General features: G+C 43.9%; 1 protein-coding gene across 1 annotated transcript in view; it reads left to right on the top strand.

Annotated features, from left to right (window-relative positions):
- The window catches only part of itsn2a (intersectin 2a), a 36,967-nt gene that overhangs the window by 20,139 nt on the left and 1,117 nt on the right, over nt 1–15,711 (top strand). The window contains exons 17-39 of the mRNA XM_071536616.1: nt 440–520; nt 1,242–1,381; nt 1,642–2,065; nt 2,306–2,487; nt 2,786–2,846; nt 3,867–4,099; nt 4,224–4,264; nt 4,388–4,554; nt 4,651–4,684; nt 4,835–4,956; nt 7,374–7,470; nt 8,261–8,452; nt 8,704–8,748; nt 11,456–11,577; nt 11,721–11,827; nt 12,632–12,815; nt 13,089–13,187; nt 13,455–13,622; nt 13,814–14,032; nt 14,184–14,305; nt 14,381–14,463; nt 14,949–15,032; nt 15,194–15,367. Of these exons, the coding sequence (XP_071392717.1) occupies nt 440–520; nt 1,242–1,381; nt 1,642–2,065; nt 2,306–2,487; nt 2,786–2,846; nt 3,867–4,099; nt 4,224–4,264; nt 4,388–4,554; nt 4,651–4,684; nt 4,835–4,956; nt 7,374–7,470; nt 8,261–8,452; nt 8,704–8,748; nt 11,456–11,577; nt 11,721–11,827; nt 12,632–12,815; nt 13,089–13,187; nt 13,455–13,622; nt 13,814–14,032; nt 14,184–14,305; nt 14,381–14,463; nt 14,949–15,032; nt 15,194–15,367 (3,181 nt within the window). The remainder of the gene's footprint in view (nt 1–439; nt 521–1,241; nt 1,382–1,641; nt 2,066–2,305; nt 2,488–2,785; nt 2,847–3,866; nt 4,100–4,223; nt 4,265–4,387; nt 4,555–4,650; nt 4,685–4,834; nt 4,957–7,373; nt 7,471–8,260; nt 8,453–8,703; nt 8,749–11,455; nt 11,578–11,720; nt 11,828–12,631; nt 12,816–13,088; nt 13,188–13,454; nt 13,623–13,813; nt 14,033–14,183; nt 14,306–14,380; nt 14,464–14,948; nt 15,033–15,193; nt 15,368–15,711) is intronic.

The following is a 15,711-nucleotide window of genomic DNA, read 5'->3' as shown; positions in this document are numbered from 1 at the left end:
TCTAAAGAATGATCCCCATCCTCCTTCATAATCTATTGTTCACAGAATCCGATACTAATAATACTCCGATACTAAAACTGTTAGTTTTTCTTTTTCTTTGTTCACTTTTTTCTCTGTGATTAACCGTGTGTTTTTGAGCTTTTAACCTCTCTCTCTTTTTCTCTCCTTCCTCTCTTTTCCCTCGGCGTCTCCCATCCTGTACTTCTGTCTTACACCTCCACATTTGTCTTTTCTCCGCTCACCCATTTATTTCTTCTTCCCTTCCTGCTTCCCCTCTCCTTGCCTCCGCTCTCATGTCATCCTCCCTACAACTTACCCCCCGTTTTCCTGTCTTCTTCGCACTCATTATCTCCGTTCTTCCTCTCTCCTGCCTTCTGTCCGTCCCATCCCATCCTCTCTCCTCCCTCCCTCATCGCTCCCTCTGTGTTTCTCGCTGTAGTTTGGGGATATGGATGACTGTGTCCTGCGGGGCCTTCTGTCTCTGCTGGCCTGTCTCAGCCAGCTCTTCCTTCTCATCAAGGTTATCCTTCCACCCATCTTTTTCTCCTCCCCTCCTACTTCTGTTTTTTTTTTTATCTTACCTCTTGTTTTCTTTTCCCTCCCTTATGTCACAGTTTCCGTCTTGTTCTTCTTTTTATCCTGCGCTGATTTGATCTGTTTGTTTTCTTCATCTTTTGCCTTTTTTTTTTTTTTCATTTTACTCATGTTTAACTGGAGCTGTGCTTTGGTACCATGTCTCCCTTTTTCTTTGTTGTTTCTCTCCATGGGATTTGTACTAGTGTGTTTTCCGTGAGTAAACAGGATGCACCCTGAGGGTAAAACGCACGCAGAATTCTTAACCTGCACAATTTTTGTGGTTTGAATGAGAATAAAATTGTATTCGGCTCATCCAATATACAGATATCTGCATGCTAATGTGAATGGCTACTGGGCTTCTGCCTTTGTTTCTGCATGTTTGGAATGGTTGTTTTTGTATTGTTATACTTTTCTTACCACCATAAATGTTAGAATGAGTTTTGAAACCCTTGTGTTTTTTCTATACAGTGTGGTTCTCTTTGAATATTAAATTGTTGTTTAATAAACGTGACACACTTGCGGTTGGAGCGGCATTAAGACTGCCATATGGTTGTGTTGTGCTTTGTAATTGATTGATTACAGCGATGTTTTTGCGCTGTCTAACTAGGTAAAGGCTTGTGGTTTCAAATCTCTCTCATACATTGCGTATGCTGTTATTACATCAGGAGCTGAGGGAGAAGCAGGGGAGGCAGCAGTCCGTCCTGGACGACCTGTACAAAATCAAAGAGGAGAAACTGAGAGAGCTGCAGAAACGCAGGGAGGAGGAGAGAGAAAGGAGGAGGAGGGAGGAAGAAGAGGCGGCCAGGTGAGTGCACATGTGACTTACCCTGCTTGCATACATACATGCAGCAGATCAAGCAATAGTCCACTACTTGAATCTGCTCTAGTTTCTTTAGATTTTCCTCAATGACCTTCATTCACATTAACACACATTTCTGGACAGATTCTTAAACATTCCCCTAAAAATGCACAAGAATACATTAAAAATAACAATGAAAAACATTTAATCCTGAGTTACCACATCCTAAGCTGTTTTATCGACTACTTTGCATTTACAATTCCCAGACAGGCAAAGCTAGAGCAAGAGAGGAGGGAGCAGGAGCAGAGGGAGCAGGAGAAGAGGGAGAGGGAGGAGGAGGAGGCCCGGCAGAGGAGACTCCTGGAGGAGCAGAGGGCCAAACAGAGGGAGGAGGAGGAGAGGGAGGCACAGGCTCGCCTCCGAGCGGCACAGGAGAAGGCCCAGGAGGAGGAGAGGAGACGCAGGGAGGAGGAGGAGAAGAGAAGGAGGGAGGCGGAGGAGGAGGAGGAGAGGAAACGGACAGAGAAGGAGGAGGAGGAGAGGAGAAGGAGAGAGCAGCAGGAGAGAGGAGGACAGCATCCGGTGTTGATGGCTCAGCGATCCTCCAACCTGACCGCCTACAGAGCCCTGTACCCCTTCGTTGCCCGCAACGCAGACGAGCTGAGTCTAGACGCAGACTGTCTCATAGAGGTATGGGACACACACACACACACACACACATTCTCACATTCAAACTCTCTCAGTGGACTGCAGCATCATGTTGGGTGTGTCGGGTGTCTAAACTTACTAATTGGGTGTTACTGCTGCTTAATTTTATTTGCAACTGATTGGTCCAAACGGTGGCTGCATCAGGGAGGCGACATGTTTACCGTCGCCTTGTTACGCGTGATTAAGTGTGATTAAGATACAAGTGTGTTTTCCATAACGCAGGTGGATGAGCACACCGTGGGTGAGCCTGGCTGGTTGTGCGGGAGTTACCGTGGCAACAGGGGCTGGTTCCCCCAGAGCTACGCAGAGAAATGCCCCACCCCCTCCACCGCTGAAACTGCCCCTTCTGCCCCAGGAGCGGGTCTGCTCGCCCCCTCCTGCCCACCTCAGCCACCTAACACAGGGTAACATAAACTTTATCTGTCTCGGATTAGATCACATTATTTATATCATTCAAAGGAGGCATCTCAGTTGCATTTTCTGTGTTATATCTCAGTTTCTCTATACCGTACATAATACATTTTCATGGATGTATGCTATATCGGGAAGCGTCTCAGACTGTGCAGTGATTGCTCATCGTGCTTCTAATCTGCCACAATCAAATAAACCTTGAGTGATGTTATTTATGCCGGAGATACTGTTTTGTTTTCTGTTTTTCTATTGCCTGTATCCCTCATGGTTTGTCTCTCTCACTTTACCCAGAGTTCCAGATGGGGAGGTGACGGGGGACAGCACTGTCCCCACCCAATCAGACCCTTCCCAGGTAAGGAGGGAAGTAGCTTGGCTCCGTGTCTCAGATTTAGATTTAACTCCAGACAAGCGTTGCTCTGACTGAGTTCTCTTTACAAAACTTAACTCCTTAATGGACAAATAACCTTTTCAGTGCCCGACTCATGTCAAAAATCATGCCCAAACTGCTAAGTTGAAATTGTGGTACATCAATTAATCATGGCTTATTCAGAATCAACTTGGGAGTCATTCCATTTTTAGGGTTGCTCTTTTTAGCTTCTGCTGTTAACTTTCAGACATCTAATAAAGGACAAATGAGAACATTTCTGATAAGCTTTTCAAAGTAGCTAAAGACGCTTTCTACTAAAATAAGTAATCAGCGGTTAGTCTACATATAGCGCATTGATCCTGTCATCCAAGAGCTACTGTGGGAAAATGACAAAGAAAAACAATGTCATGAGCGTCTGCATGATCTGGGGCGTCCTTGCTGGCTTGCTAGGATTCATTATAGCACAGTGGAGCTGGAAGTTTGCTTATAGTCTGCTGCTTCCTGAGCTTCGTTCCTGAGGCTTGCTGGGTTTCCTGTTGGTGTGGTGATGTCTGCAGTCGCAGTATATCTGGGCTATAAACTGGCTTTGGCGGGCAAGGAATTAGGTCTGGCAGGGGTACACTCACTGCCGCTGACAGAGACATAGACACACTCTCGCACAAAATCACACACACACACAGCGAGAGAGAGCTCCAACAACAGCACTGGTGTGTATTTTTAGCCCTGGTCTCTCTACTGGGAGTGCCAGTCTCTCTCTGGGTCACACACATTCACAGAACTCAACTCCCAGTGGGTAGCATCAATGTTAGTAGGTCTGACATTTGTAGGTTATGTCTCATGGTCAGAAAGAGATGGGTGAAGTTATAGCCATTTATTTGTACAGTGATATGCTACGTTACTCAGTGTCTAAATGGGTAGAATAGAGATGGATTTTACTCTTCTATAGATTAATCAATCCATTAATCTTCTCTCCTCTCCTCTCCTCTTCTCTTCTCCTCTCCTCAGTCCTCTGCCCCTCTGCGTGCCCGTGCCGTCTCCTCCTGGTCAGCCACCTCAGACACCCACCTCAACCTCTCCTCCGGCGCGGGTGACGTCATCACTGCGCTGCTAAGCTTCTCCCAGGGCGACGTCATCAGCGTGCTGCAGCAGAGAGAAGACTGGTGGTTGGGGCAGCTCAACGGCACACAGGGATGGTTCCCCAAAAGCTATGTCGCTTTGGAGGCGGGTGGCATTACAGAGTATGAAGACACACACGAGAGCAGACATGTATATACACACACCCACACACATGTATACACCTCACTGACATTACATTTAAGTTGAATATGAGGGTGAATTGTCTGTGTGTTGTTCCCATTCTAGTGTGGACGCATTTGACAGCTCTGATTCTGCTCAGCTAGAAGGTAAGTAAAGTTCATTCCTCTGTTAATTCTCTCTAGAAAAAAGCTCTTTCTCTGTATTTAATCACAACATTCGCTCTCATCTTAACTCAGATGCGTGGCACTGCCTTATTTTTCCCCAATCAGAGTACGTGGCCTTGTACACCTATGAGAGCCCGGAGGCGGGGGACCTGACATTTGTTGAGGGGGATGTTGTCATGGTGACGGAGAGAGAAGGGGAGTGGTGGCGAGGGTGCATAGGGGACCGGACCGGGGTGTTTCCCTCCAACTACGTCAGACCTGTTGAGCCAGAGGTGAGAGGAGCGTTGGAAAAGTCAACAGTAGAATCGTGATAATTGTGTATTTTTTTAATTGCATTTTTCATTTATTTATGTATTTATTTATTTAAGGTTACAAAGCCTGGAGGTCCAACCAAGAAGCCTGGTAAGGATGAGCAGAAAGACTCATGGACACACACACACACACACACACACACACACACACATTTCCATTATCTTACCTGATTAGCTCCATCACTCCTCTGACATTTACCTGATCTAAATTCAGCCTTGGCGGTTTGCGTTTTGTCGACAGAGATCGCCCAGGCGGTCGCCAGCACCGTCACCCCGACGATGCACCAGCTGAGTCTGTCTCCAGGGCAACTGATCGTGGTCCTGGCCAAGAACTCCACCGGCTGGTGGCTCGGGGAACTGCAGGTCAGTCGTTAGAGCCGTAGGGGCCCTGCAAGAGTCATAGCACTCTCTTTATTTAAAAAAATAATATTTAATTCAGACGGTTAAATCTTTGACATTTCAGTCGCTAGGGTTTCCATCATTAGCTCATTTGGCTCTTAATGCTGATGTGCAGTCCAAGGGCAATTGCGCCTTGGAGCACAGCATAAGAATTAGTTATTCGTACTTAGACCTCTTACTGTATGTCTTCTGCCCATTTTCAAAGTACATTAGAGGGGAATATCTGCATTTAAGGCCTTCTCTGCCTATGTGTGAAGGAAAAAGGGAAAAGGATGTAAAAATCTAAATTATATGAAACATAATTATATATGAAGAAATGCTTTACTGACAAATTCTTACGAAATTTGTCTTGCAACATTAGAGGCCTGGTCAGATTTGATGGATATATAGTGTTCAGTTCTTCCTTCATGTTGTCACAGTTCATAGAAAGACAGACAAAGTAGAGGAGGCTCCTTTTAAACTCAAACAGCGTATACGGTAGGTGTGTTCTGAGTCATGTTCACACTCAGCACATGGTGGAGGATACCAGACATCTGCAGACCTGTCAGATCAATGGAGAGCTAGTGAGAGGTGGACAGGAGGTTACAGGAGTTAATAATGGTTTGTCTATAGGTCAGACATATACATCAGGGAGAGGTCAATAAAATCCTCACAGTTCATTTTGTGCTGAGGCTGCAGCTCTACCCATGGTTAGGCTCTGCTAAGTCTCGCTGGATGGGTAGATGCAGTAATAAGACAGCCGAGTCAACTCAGCAGCCAAGTGGTCGATAGTTTAGTCAAGACAGTCAAAATGGAAATTTACATTGTTGCAGTAGGATAGAATTAGCAGAGTTTTGTAGAATTGTACAATGCTTTCAAGTTTTTCAACCCTTGACTTTTCAGGGGGTTTTGTGGTGTTGCAGACTGAATACAAAATGGATAATATTGGGATTTATTGTCAACAACCTAGATAAAATATCCCATGACAAAGGGAAAACATGTTTTTAGAAATTTTGCAAATTTATAGAAAATGAAACACAGAAATAGCATCTCATTTAAGTAAGTGTACAACCCTCTGAGTCCATATTTTGTTGAAGCTTGGGCAGCAATTACAGCTTTGGGTCTAGTTGGACATCTGTATATCACTGTATATCACCTTGGCACATCTGAATTTTGGGATTTTCTCCCATGACTTGCAAGATGAATGGGGAGCGTCTGAACAGCTGTCTTCAAGTCATTCCACAGATTTTTCAATTGGATGCAAGTCTGGGCTTTGATTTGGCCACTCAGGGACTTTCACATTCTTGTTTTGAAGCCATATCAGTATTTACTTGTCTCTGTGTGTAGGGTCATGTTGGAACATAAATCGTTACCCCAGTCTAAGGTTTTTGGCACTCTGAAGCAGGTTCTCCTCAAGAATGTGCCTGTATATGGCTCCAGTCATTGTTCCCTCTGTTCTTACAAGTCTTCCAGTCCCTGCCTCTGGAAAGCAACCCAACCCCACAGCATGATGCTGCCGTCATCATGCTTAGTGCTGTTAGATGGGCGATGAGCTGTTCCCAGTTTTCCGCCAGACATAGGGCTTTGCATCCTGGCTGAAGAGTTAAATTTTTGTTTTATCAGAACACAGAATCTTTTGCCTCATGCTTTAAGAGTCTTTTTCAGCGTTCAGTCTTTTTCAGAGCCTATTTGCAAACTCCAGGCCTGCTGTCATGTGCCTGTTTTTCAGCAGTGGCTTCTTTCTGGCCACTCTGACATACAGCCCAGATTTTGGAAGCGCTGCACTGACTGTTGTTCTTCCGGCATGATCTCTTGTCACAGCTGAGGAGTGGTAATTGGGTTTTCTCCCTGACCAAGTTCTTTCTTGCCTGGTTGCTCAGTTTGGTCAGACGACCAGACCAAGATCAAACCGAGTTGTAGAGACTCAAGGACATCTCAAACAATTTGGATGTTCCTTCACTCAATTTGGAGTGTCACTGCGAATGGGTTATTGACGCAAAACATTGCAGCTTTTTGTTTTTTTAATTAAATAAGTTAAAAATACATTTAAAATCCACCTTGACATATTGGGTATTTGTGTGAGGATTAGTGAGAAAACAAAATTCTAATATAATCCATTTACAATTGAGGCTGTAGCACCACAAAATGCAGAAAAAGTCAAGGGGGGTTGAAATCTTTCTGAAGGCACTGAATATAAATTCCCAGTAAAGCACTTTCCAATTCAATTTTTGCTTGTAATGCTGAGACTCGAGAGGTTCAGCGCTCTGCCCAAAGGAAGAGTACCATATTTGATTCAACCATGAATGCATTAGCACTATAATCATCAGCTCATCTTTCAATCCAGAATGCAGAATTTAATCAGTCTAGTGAAAGATTTAGTTTTACCGGCTCTTTCCCTCCAGGCTCGGGGTAAGAAGCGTCAGAGAGGCTGGTTCCATTCCTCCCACGTCAAACTGCTCGGTCCTTCCAGCGGCAAGTCCACTCCCGCTCCTCTGCCAGGTGACGCTGCCACACTTTAACCAGGACGCCTTTTCTTTCAGCTTCTTTTTTTATTGGTTTGTTGTGGAGTGTGCTTATAAAAGTACTCTCTTGTGTCTCTTGTTGGTAGAAGCACAAGCATCGTTCTTATTCGTAATCAAAGAGCATGAGCAATCATTGTTGCACAGAGTTAGTCTATTTTCAGTTTCCACATTTTTTTTGTACTGTAGTAAATTGCAAAGTGAGAATTCACAATTTCTAACTAAGGAGACAAGGCCATGATTTATCTGACAACCTTGCCAAGAACCGCTGATGAATAGGCTTTTTCAGTGGACTGATTTAGAAAGTTGCCGTTTATACAAAGCAATCTCAGAAACGAGTATGCTTAAAATGCCAAGATGCTAATAAAATGACTTGTAATTCCATGTAGCAATGAGTGATTGATTAACCTATCATGGAGGGCGTGAACAGTATTAGCAGACACACAATCCTAACAGAACTACTGTCCCTGCGAACCATAATGAAAGATACTGACACCCAATTGCTGATGTGTCTAGTGTCCTGGTGTACTTTTCTATGTTTGGAAAATGTTACCATTGCACAGCATACTTGGTAGTTTTACTGTAATAATGTCCAGTTAGTATCCCATAAAACTCTATAAAATGCTGGCATTTTCAGCAAACTGATGACCATTTTAGATTCAGTACACCGAACCATCCTAATGATTGGCAGATACTACATAACTGTCAGATGCTCAATGTCAATTTCTCCCACTCACCTCCTCATTACACACCTGCCCCTGATCCCACAGTGTGCCAAGTCATCGCGATGTACGACTATACAGCTGCCAATCAGGATGAGTTGAGCTTCTCCAAGGGTCAGCTGATTAACATCCTGGACAAGACCAACCCTGATTGGTGGAAAGGAGAGACCAATGGGGTCACCGGCCTGCTGCCCACCAATTACGTCAAGATGACCACTGAATCAGACCCCAGCCAGCAATGTGAGTGAACCTCAGGCGTTTTGCTATTTCTGCACTACTGTCAGACTTTTTCAAAGAGGGGTGATATTTTCTGTCACACCCGTTGACTGGTGAAATCAATAATTCACCCACACATATACTGTAATTGGGAGTGCTATAAGCAGAGAAATTCAGTTACAGACATAACTTGAAACCCACTATATAACCCAGTATAGAAGGACGCTTCTGTCTTGTCACTGAATAATCTGATTGGTTGACTTGGCTCACTCCAGGTACAGTAGATTCCTCATCCATGCCAGAGCATGGTGAGAAAAACGGTAAGTAGACAAGAGTCGGTTTCTGTCAGTCACTGGGGGATCACTGGTGAACACGAACACACTTTAAAGGCTCAATCCCTAATATTCTTCTATGTGGTTTGATATATGTATATATTAAATTGAATGGTGTATGCAGTATAAACGTACTGTAGTGTTCAGCCTTCAGTGGGCTTTAACTATGATACCGAGCAGTCAGTGCTTGAATTAAGAGGCCTAACTGAAATAATTGAGCGATTCGATTTCCTCCAATTCAACCAAGCCTGTCTGCCTGATAGCATTCGGATCGGGCCTTTAAAGTCTTGCTGCATTGACTGCACCAACAATTTGAAATTTTTTCAAACAAGCCTTGCCAGAAAATCATCTGGTCACAGAGCAAAATGAGAACAACAACCGATTCCTTTCGATTGAAACGGGCACATCCGTTCATCCCAACGCTGATTCCCTTTCTGCATATCTGAGCTTCACTTTGACTGGGAATGTGACAGATGGAGATAATCTTAGTTTACTTTTGAGGATAAGACATTTTAAGGCAGAGCTTCTGGGGTCAAATGGGGTGATCGGATAATGAAGTCACTGGAGGAGGGCTTCAAAAGAGTACTATGCACTTGACTATTATGTATAATTATGTACAGTACACTTAACAGTTCACCTTTGGCTTTGGTCATAACCTGATTTGGTTTGAGTGGGTGTGACTCTACTCATATATTCACAGTTTACACACACACAATTGGTCTGAAAACAACCCAGGGCCCATTCCCTTGTGTGTGTGTGTGTGTGTGTGTGTGTGTGTGTGTGTGTGTGTGTGTGTGTGTGTGTGTGTGTGTGTGTGTGTGTGTGTGTGTGTGTGTGTGTGTGTGCGTGTGCGTGCGTGCGTGTGCGTGTTTTTAATCAGTATTCATGGCTTGCGTTGTCTGGTCTCCACACAGCAGTGTATCTCTGTTAACAAGAGTGAACACGGAGTACGTTTAATTAGGATGAACTCATTAGAGCTGCACACACAAACACGATGAAACTGTAATTCTGATTAACATGTTCCGACTTTTACACACACACACACCCCCGCTGCACACAAGGTCTGCGCCTCACCGCGGAAAAAATTGCAAGAATTACAGTCATGCTCCAGCTGAAATGATAATTAACAACATTTACATTTGCAGAAATACATTATTAATGCACCTGCATGTAAGCCTTGTAAGTCCAGCATTAATATTAAAACTATATTAATGTCTGCTGTCTCTCCTTCTCTCCATCCACCTCTCCTCCATCTCACTCGCCTCCCCCTCCCTCTCCTCCACTACATCTCTCTATTTTTTTTGTTTCCTCTGTAGGACAGTAATGCTGGCTTTCCTTTCTCCTCTTCCTCCTCCTCCTCCTCCTCTTCCTCACCCTTCTCCCTGAGCCAATCAGAGCTCAGAATGCCCTGTCGCATCAGGAAGCCCAGCTGCCAGCAAGAACAGCCCAGCTCTGCGCTTTCCGCCTCACTCTCGTTTAGGACTGTGGTGTTCTGTGCTCCTCTGTTTTTTGTTTTTTATCCCTTTTCCTTTTGTTTTGCTTCTTTTTTTTTTTTTGCCTTTCCTCTTTTATATTTCTCTTCTTCTGTCTTTTCTCTATAATGCATTTATTTCTCCCCCTCGCTCTCTCCTCTCCTCTCCTCTGTTTCCCCTGATGTTTTCTCTAACCAACTAATTAACCAAGGGGAGTGAGGCAGAGGCAGCTAGACACGATATGAGTTTTAGAAGCTTTTGCCCCTCTGGTACAATGTCAAAGGCATGGAATGTTATAGACCAATGAAAATATGGATCATAACAGTTTGGTTACAGTATAATTAAAATATTATTATGTAAAATGGCATCCTGACTAATGAAGTCATTTAGTTTTCTAAATCAAGGCTATGAGTCAACATGATGTAGACATTTTTAACAGGGTCGCTCATTCTTGCACTAACAACATTAAACCTTGCTAAAATGGACCAATGTAAAGATTTCAGTTGATGATTCATTCTGTGTTGCTTAATCACAAATAACCTCGCTGCTTGCTAATTGCATTGCTTGGATTACAATGATTGTGATTTTATTATTCAATTCTTATGCACACTTCCATATAGGACTGTTTGCAAGGTTGAGACTCGTTCAGTATTGAACTTTAATATCACCAGCAAAAAAAAAAAAAAAAGCAGTTATTAGCATACCAGTGGTTTAAAGGTAGATTCAGAGATATGACACAACAACACCTGCTGAAACTCACTTCCAAGTTTTGCCAAGTCTGAACCTCAAAAAGACACAAACAAGTCTTCCACTACACTTTCTCTTAAGGCATTGGCTAGTTTACTCATCCACACCTATGCAATCATTTGGAGTGAGCACTCCACCATGAAAGGTGCTTCACTTCTCTTTAATTCAATGTTCTTGGTAGCAGTATTGTTAGCGGTAGCATTGCTTGGTATGTTCCCTAGGTTCATGTACTGCAAATACAACGTGCCTCACTCTTGTCTGTGCATTAAATGTATATAAAATATCACAGAACTGATAATAAAGAGAGATTTTAAGATGGCGATGTGTGAATTGCTTTGGATAAGCCCTTGACTGCAGTTATTCATGCATATGTGGTAGCTTGCCGTATTTTCTCTTAAGTGTTTGTGCGTGTCTTTGCAACGCACATGCGCTTGTGTGTGCATGTGTGTGTGTTTGTGTGCATGTGTGTGCTTTAGGGTGTGCTGACCTGATGACGTTAGACACCATGACGCCCCAGGAGAGGAAGAGGCAGGGTTACATCCATGAGCTCATCCAGACTGAGGAGACCTACCTGGAGGACCTGGAACTGGTGCTGGAGGTAAACTCTGCAGTACACACACACACACACACACACACACACACATATTCAGAAATCTCAACCTTTCTGTTGGATTTAAAGCACTGACAATGTTTATAATGCATATCTCTTTCTCCCTCTCTCTGTATGTGACTGTCTCTCAGGTCTTCTATAAGCCCATGTCAGAGTCGGGCCGTCTAACAGAAGCTGAGATGGGAGTGATCTTTGTTAACTGGAGGGAGCTGATCATGTGTAACACCAAACTACTCAAGTAAGCACCACACACCACCTTGATTATTCTGATTAACACTTTTAATCCATAATGCTGCATGAAATGTTAATTTTTCACCGGTTTGTATATTAAAAAAAAAACACCAGAGGGGAGATTCAATGATTGTGTAAACCAGAGGGGAGCCATTGATTATGAATAACATTGATTTTGAATGTGTGCAAACCCTCTACTATAGCTACTGTCACACCATACTGCCCCCTATCGCTGAAGGGAGGACCTACACAGAAAAAATGACAAAGATGAGCTATTATTTAGAGACTGGAGACAATAGATTGTTACACAAAGGTTAATATCGAGCATAAGTAAAGATAATCTGTACTCACTGGCTGTGTGTTTTTTTGCATGTTTACAGCGTAGCTCATGCTCATGCGGCTGTAACAAAAAGCATATACTATCAGTCAAACGTTTGGACACACCTGATTGAATGTATTATGTTTTTCATTATCTTAAAGCCATTTTAAGGCTTCTGCTTAAATGCTTGAAATTTCTTTCTTAGACAAATATAAATAGTGAAGTTGATGCCTATGTATGAATTTCTTTCCAAAGCCTTTGCCTTTCCATCAAGGCTAAGGGAGGCTACTTTAAAAAATCTAAAATATGAGATTGCTCAACACTTTTTTGGTCACTGCACAATTCCATTTGTGTTGTGTTTCATAGTTTTGATCTCTTTACTATTATTCTAAAATGTGGAAAATAGTAAAAATAAAGAAAAATGTTTGTCCAAACTTTTGACTGGTAGTGTATGTGTGTGTCTTACGTCATCATAACCCTTGTGTGTCGCAGGGCCCTGCGTGTCCGTAAAAAGACGGGTGGGGAGAACATGCCGGTGCAGGTGATAGGGGACCTGCTGGCCTCGGAGCTCGCCCACATGCAGCCCTACATCCGCTTCTGCTCCTGCCAGCTGAACGCCGCCGCCCTGCTGCAGAGCAAGACCCACAACCAGCCCGACTTCAAGGACTTCCTCAAGGTACTGCATCGTGGGAAATGGGAGTTGTTCTGGAGAATCGCTTGATTTGGTACCGTTATTCGGTGTGCAGTGTAATGAGAGAAGCATAATCAAGCTTTTTTTTGCAAATCATAGCTCCTAGGCATCAGTGGATAAATACTATTTTACTGAAGTGAACTAACTGTGGAATGATTTATGAGGGCACATGTGGTCTTTCTTCTGTGAAATGGAATAAAATGTGAATCTCTCTCTCTCTCCCTCTCTCTCTCTCTCTCTCTCTCTCCTTATGAGCAGAAGATAGCCACTAACTACCGTTGTAAAGGAATGCCACTGTCCAGCTTCCTCCTCAAGCCCATGCAGAGGATCACACGCTACCCCCTGCTCATAAAGAATGTATGTGAACACACACACACATATACACACATATATATACACATGCACAAATACCATCAAGAGCGTTGCTCTTTGATAATCACAGCACTCACTATACATCTACACTGTTTCTTTATCCATTCATTCAAAAACACGCCCCCCTTTGTTACTGATGTTGGCAGCATGATTCCAAAGAAATTGAATCCTTACCCTCTCTCTCTCGCTCTCTCGCTCTCTCTCTCTCACTCTCTCTCTCTCTCCCCATCCTTTCGTCTTCCTGTTGGTCAGATCCTGGAGCACACCCCGGACGGCCATGCGGACCGCGGCCCCCTGAGAGAAGCCCTGGAGCGGGCTGAAGAGCTGTGCTCCCAGGTCAACGAGGGGGTCAGGGAGAAGGAGAACTCCGACAGGCTGGAGTGGATTCAGACCCACATCCAGTGTGAGGGGCTTATAGAGGTAAACATACACACACATGATGTGTATGAATGTACATTTTTACATCCATCACACACCCACAAAATAATATGCAATACATGATACCAAACACAAAAAGTAACTTCACTAATCCACCTACTGACTCTCTCCTTCCCTCTTTCCCTCATTTCTCCTCACTCATTCCTTCTTTTCTTTCTTCTTCTATCTTTCAGCACTTGGTCTTCAACTCGTTGACTAATTGCCTCGGGCCTCGCAAGTTACTCCACAGCGGCCGGCTGCACAAAACCAAAAGCAGCAGGGAGCTGTGGGCTTTCCTCTTCAATGATTTCCTCCTCCTCACACACAGCGCCAAGCCCTTCTCCTCCTCCTCCTCAGGACCAGACAAGCTGTTCAGCCCCAAGACCAACATCCAGCTGAAGATGTATAAGACGGTGAGCAGAGAGGCTATGCGCAGATATGAACTCCTTTTTTACTAGATAGCTTAAATCCTTCTTTGTTCTACAAGCATTTTCCCTTATCTTCTTCTTCCTCTGGCCATCTGTCCACCCATCCATTCATCCATCACCCCATTTTCATCTCCAGCCGCTGTTTATGAACGAGGTTCTGGTGAAAATGCCATCCGACCCATCCAGCGACGAGCCACTGTTCCACGTCTCGCACATCGACCGCGTCTACACACTCAAGACTGAGACCTTGAATGAAAGGTACACAGACATTTACACACACCTTACCAATAACTGATGCTGTGTACAGTATTTATACATTTACTGTGTTGGCAGGACAACGTGGGTCCAGAGAATCAAAGCAGCATCTGAACATTTCATAGAGACGGAGAAGAAAAAGAGAGAGAAAGCTTACCAAGGTAAAAAGTCGCTTTTCTACTAATTGAACCTACTTTTTAATCAGTATTCATGGCTTACATTGTCTCCATACAGCAGTGGATCTCTGTTAGCAAGAGTGAACACCCTCTGCTGTTTGATTAGGGTGAACTCATTAGAGAGACACACACACACATACATAAGATAAGCAGACATGGATAGACATATGCACACCCAAATTTTAATTACAGTGAATGCAGCCTGAATGTAATTTACAACCAGTTTTACAGTGCTTGCACATTCTCTGCACATTCCACATAACAATGGAAGTTATTCACCAAGCAAAATTTGCAAGGGTGTGTTAAGTGGGACAAAGATACACACACACATTACATTGAATACGGTCTAAATTAGCAACCTATTATATAGTATGAGGAGGAGGAAATCAGTTTGTTTCACCAGGCTGAATTTGTAAGTGTGTGTTGTGGGCCGCCTAAATCTCATGGCTTTGTGTTTGGTCTGTGCATAGCACGTTCTCTGAAGACCAGCGGTATCGGTCGACTGCTGGTGACCGTCACCGAAGCCCAGGAGCTCAAGGCCTGCAAGCCCAACGGTGAGGCCCTCTGGTGGGATACAAATCCTGCTACTCTCCCCTGTTCCCCATGTTGCCCTGTGCCTGTCTACATCAACTCACAATGCAGTCTTTAGTGTTACAACATTTCTTCAGAGAATACATCATAGATAAGTAATAACTTGTACATCATTACCCTCCAGGTAAGAGTAACCCGTACTGTGAGCTGACCATGGGGGCTCAGTGCTACACCTCCCGCCCGATCAGCGACACTCTCAACCCCAAGTGGAACTTCAACTGCCAGTTCTTCATTAAGGACCTCTACCAGGACGTGCTGTGTATCACCGTGTTCGAGAAAGACCAGTTCTCACCAGATGGTCAGTGGATGGGACAGAAACACACACACACAGATACACACACAAACATTTTTGTTTACACATACAAACAAAATATTTCCTCTCACCTCTTTCTTCGTGCTGAAATCAAAAGTCTCTCCAATGCCTCCAGCTGGTACTGAATGCAGCAGCTAGGATTTTAAATGGTGCAAACCGAAGAAATTCTGGCAACACTTCAGCCACTTGTATCCGCAATCTCATTTACAACCCAAAGTCTGCAACCATAGGTGAAGGTCAGAATGAAAACTGAACAGTAAATCCAGAGCTTTGCTTTTCTAAGCTTTCTAAAAATCAGATCACCACCCACAAGGTGAAGGGTAGAGGCC

This window comes from Centroberyx affinis, unplaced genomic scaffold, assembly GCF_046629955.1.
Source record: "Centroberyx affinis isolate AG114_WGS23_722 - 3 ecotype Tasmania unplaced genomic scaffold, CSIRO-AGI_Caff_v1 ptg002920l_1, whole genome shotgun sequence".
Classification (NCBI taxonomy): domain Eukaryota; kingdom Metazoa; phylum Chordata; class Actinopteri; order Beryciformes; family Berycidae; genus Centroberyx; species Centroberyx affinis.
The sequence above is the reverse complement of the archived record's forward strand: the minus strand, read 5'-3'. Positions and strand labels throughout refer to the sequence as shown.